The following is a 4,316-nucleotide window of genomic DNA, read 5'->3' as shown; positions in this document are numbered from 1 at the left end:
AAATTTAAAGGACAAACATAATTAATCCTTTTTTAATCCTTAAACTTTTTAGAAATTTTGCTTTTAGTTCCTGAACTTTTTAGTATATTTTAGTCCTTTAACTTTTTTATGTTTTTAATTTTAATCCTTTCAGGTATGGGTGGGTATATAGACATAGATTCGCGGGTCGACTTGTTAAGCTCGTAAATCTTGCAAATAATGGGGTGTCACATATTTATATTGAGTTTTTGAGTTCGACTTGTTAAGCCGGGGGACCTACTAGACTTTATTCGCAAACTCATAGACTATCCACTTAACCCGCCTAAGTCCAATGTGTTAGTATTGTTAATTTGTTGCGTTTAACTTGAAAAATAAAGTCTAACATTTTTTCTTCTAATTTTATACATTTTTAAAAATATTGTTTTTATATATTTTTTCAAATTATTATTTGACCCCTTGAACCAATTGTTTTATCTACCAGTTTTTACCGACCAAATACAGAACTTGAAAAAAAAAAGTTTATTTATTTCTTGAAGAGACTTATTTGATTGATCTAAAATACAGGTTTTATGGGTCAAGCTTTTAATGAATGAATCCTATACTCATCCCTAGAAACTAAAAGTAATAAAAGCAAGAGACAAAAATTAAGGACTAAACTAAGAAAAAAGGTTAAGGAAATTAAAACATATGAAAACAGTTTAAGAATTTAAAACGTATAAACCCTGATTTTTATTAATTATTAGTGCAAAGATAATTCTTTTGGTAAATACCTAACCTTTTCTTTTTCAAAAATGAATAAATTGAACGCATATCCTTGTATTATAATATTGTGATAAACAAAGCACAATTTTCTAGTCCTTGAACGTCGCGCGCAGGTCGCAAGGCATCGTAGCGGTAGCGCGTGATCCATGGCCACTCTCCTTCTACCCCTCAACTCCTATTCTCCCACACCAATTCGAAACCCTAATCTATCTTCTCTTAAAATCAAAGTCAACCAGCGTCACTCTCCTTTCCAAACCCGACGACTTCATCGCACCCCATTCGTTCGTGCACTGGAGGAAGATTCGAACCCTGAAACAGTCCAAGGTGCTCTCTCTCTCTTTCTCTCTCCCTCTCTCTCTCTCTTGTCTCTGTATGCTAAGCTAATTTACTTGTCTAGGAATTTGATTTTGACTGTTAAAATCTTTCTCAGATGGCGAAGTGAACAGTTTAGGAGTCAAGGTTGCGCTGTCCATGTTGAGATTCTACCAGAGTAACTGTTTTTTTCTTTCATCATTTCTATTAAAATTTTGTAGTACATAACGTAAATAGCCACAAACTTAACGGTTCGGACTAATCATGTGGCTGCTGCGATGCGGATTGTGACTGTTGCGGCGTGAAATTATTATATGTTTTCACTAGATGTAAAATGAATTATACAATTATTCTAATCATTTGCATATCTTTTATTTATAACATAACATAATTTTTCATTCATTTTAAGATTTGGTATCTCCTAACATCCCATATAGCCAAACACATTCGACCATCGTCTCTTAGAAATTCAAAATAGAAGATTGAAATCTAAAATTTAATTTAATTTTGACAATAAAAAAGTATAATAGGACGGTGTTAAAGGCTATGTTGCTGCACCAACGCAGTTCCGTTGTGGCTATTTGTGGTATTTCATGTGATTGAAAATCACACCACAATTACGGGCCGATGCGGTTGTGGACACTAGCAAAACAGCAATATTGTGGCTGCTATTGCAGTTGCGGACTGCTATTTAAAACCATGGGACTAATTTTCGATTCCAAATGGTCATTGGCTCATTGCCGTTACATGAATTGTTATTGGTCCTTTACTTTTATTTTAATTTCTTTGGAGTTTCGTATGCATTTTCATTTTTGGTTGATGTAGTGTGTGATTGGTTTAGCTTGTTTTGAAAAATATGACTTTGTTTCTCAAAATTAATCTATAAAATATTGGTTGCTGATTCTGAATTAGGGAGAATTTGTAACCTCCGAAGAGATTACACTCTTTGGAATTTCCTATGATTTTTCATTTTTGTCGATGTAGTGTGTGATTGGTTTAGCTTGTTATGAAAAATATGAATTTCTTTGTTTCATTTGGAACCTTGGAAGAGATTATATGAACTACTTATAGAAGTAGCTTATAACTTCATTTTAAGCTCTTTTCAACATATTTCATCATGTGTTCAAATCTGAAAACTGCCTCTATGCCATATGCAAGGGTAAGGCTGCGTACAATAACCCTTCCCCATACCTTTGCTAAGCGTGGAGCCTCCAAGCATTGGGGTATGCTAGATTATTTTTTCCAACTTATTTCATCAAGTTTTGCAAGCTGGTCAGAATAATCTTTTTCTTTTTCTTCTTTTTAACTTATTTTATTTAGTTTTTCTATTAAGCTTATGGATAAGCTCTTATTTTAGTCTCATTTAAAAGAAGTTATTTACAGCTTGTTTTGACTTATTTTATGCCATAAGCATTTGTGCAAGTGTTTGAGAAAACTCTTGAAAATAACTTGTGAAATGTCCATAAGCTGTTTTTAAGCTTATTTCTATAAGCTCTTCAGGATAGCTAATGAAAACAGCTTACAACTTATATGAAAACAGTTTAACCCGATTTTCTCTTCGATTATCGAAACAACATATACAAAATTGTTTACATGATAAGTACTTACCTAATATGCCTTTAATTAAGTTGTTTTTCCAATCAGGCCTAAAAGATTATTGAATAAACACTTAATTAAGTTGTTTACACTAAGATGCTGTTCATGTGTGCAGGGGAAATTTCACCAATTTTGCCAAAGAGCTGTCGATACATTCCAACCTGCAGTGAGTATTCCATGGAGGCATATAAGCGATATGGAGCGGTGAAGGGTACAGTTTTAACTGCGTGGCGTATATGTCGTTGCAATCCCCTTGGTATTGTATTTGACTAATAACTTTGATTCATGTTCTGCTTTTATTTTATTTTTTTAATTTAAGCTACATTTTTTGTTTTCAATGGGTTACTATTTAATTCCATATGTTTTAGGTGGGCATGGTTACGATCCACCTAGATGGTTTGGGGAGGTTAGTCCATTAGAAGATGCCCGCGACTGATTAATTTCAGGGCCTGATATTAAGGAGGTCATCACTACGGATTGAACATTTTGAAGTTCTGTGCTGTGCTAATGCTGTCTGGGGATTTTGCATTTGTTTTTTCTGTGTGACTCTGTACTAATGCAAAAGTTCTGTTCTAACCGCGTTGTAGAAGTTGTATTAAGAAAAATGGTATGTCATCGGTATAGTGGTTATGATAATCAAAATGAACTTTTTCTTTGTACAGCCAAAGAAAAAACAGTGCTGAAACAAAGAGAGATCTGCACAATGAATATCCAGTCCAACATGGGGATAGTCATCTGCATAAGGAATATATGTCCTAGATGTGTTATGTTGCCAATCTTAATGAGACACATAATTGGTTTAACTTTTGTGTTTTATATTTGAGAAATGTGTTAGACCCAATTAAAAATGTATACATTAGTAGAAGGATAAGGAAGAAGTCCAAATTAGATGGGCCCAGTCCTGTTAGTGTATCAGAATTGTTATAATAAGTGCTATGAAAAGGGGTATAAGAGGGAATTAACAAGTTTTTAAGGGAGTTGTAACAGATTTGGGGAGAGACCAGGCTCTCGAAGTCCTGGGCAGTTGTATACTCATTTCCTTGTTTGGGCACCTTTGATCTTGAGGAATAATATATACATTCTTTCTTATTTGTTTCTGCAATTCTTGAGTACATTTATTATTCTCTACTTGTTTCTTACAGAATGCTAGTGACACTTCCTTTTTAACACTATCTATTATTGGGTGAAATCTCATACTGGCCCCACTAAAAAACTAACATAGAAATTCACTTAATAATAGTGTTACTTGCATTTCTTTTTATATTATTTTGTTTTTTATTTTTTTCTTTTAAATGAAAATACAAAATTAATATAATAGATATGCTGGGGGATTGTTTCCTTAATTTTTTTAAATACAAGATTAAATTTCTCCTTTGATTTATATAGTTTCACTCAAAATTCAATCTAGTCCCTATAAAAGTTTTCAAAACCTTTGTATGGTTTATCTGATACCAAGCATATATTATATGATCGAATATTACATATTGTTGTCTGGTTAATGTCTCTTTAGACTTTATGCATTGCTAATGCACAATCATTTTTGATGGTTGGGATCTTATAACCGTGCTGTGAGATTGTTTTTTCTTTCTTGCCTGTTTTTAAGTTAACTTCTATGCTAAATTACTGTTAGCTTTAACGAAAAAAGATTGCTATGTGGTAACTTATTG

The 4,316-nt window shown here is 32.9% G+C and overlaps 1 protein-coding gene across 2 annotated transcripts; it reads left to right on the top strand.

Moving 5' to 3' along the window:
- Window positions 1–799: 799 nt before the first annotated feature.
- On the top strand, window positions 800–3,738 carry LOC100783483 (UPF0161 protein At3g09310). 2 transcript variants are annotated; one of them, XM_003522057.5, is made up of 4 exons: window positions 801–1,065; window positions 1,172–1,231; window positions 2,765–2,905; window positions 3,018–3,738. In XM_003522057.5, the coding sequence occupies exons 1-4, from the start codon at window positions 888–890 to the stop codon at window positions 3,083–3,085; spliced, it is 447 nt and encodes a 148-aa protein (XP_003522105.1). In that variant the 5' UTR covers window positions 801–887; the 3' UTR covers window positions 3,086–3,738. The 2 variants fall into 2 exon arrangements, with proteins under 2 accessions (XP_014629079.1, XP_003522105.1); XM_014773593.3 differs by lacking the exon at window positions 1,172–1,231 and having other exon boundaries at window positions 800–1,065.
- Window positions 3,739–4,316: the final 578 nt, after the last annotated feature.

Source organism: Glycine max, chromosome 3 (genome assembly GCF_000004515.6).
Source record: "Glycine max cultivar Williams 82 chromosome 3, Glycine_max_v4.0, whole genome shotgun sequence".
NCBI lineage: Eukaryota > Viridiplantae > Streptophyta > Magnoliopsida > Fabales > Fabaceae > Glycine > Glycine max.
The sequence above is the reverse complement of the archived record's forward strand: the minus strand, read 5'-3'. Positions and strand labels throughout refer to the sequence as shown.

What these genes read in the sequence shown, in the direction of transcription:
- LOC100783483 (XM_003522057.5), top strand. Translation starts at nt 888, where the DNA reads ATGGCCACTCTCCTTCTACCCCTCAACTCCTATTCTCCCACACCAATT. An exon ending in GAACCCTGAAACAGTCCAAG is followed by an intron (nt 1,066 to 1,171) that starts GTGCTCTCTCTC and finishes AATCTTTCTCAG; the next exon opens with ATGGCGAAGTGAACAGTTTA. An exon ending in CATGTTGAGATTCTACCAGA is followed by an intron (nt 1,232 to 2,764) that starts GTAACTGTTTTT and finishes TCATGTGTGCAG; the next exon opens with GGGAAATTTCACCAATTTTG.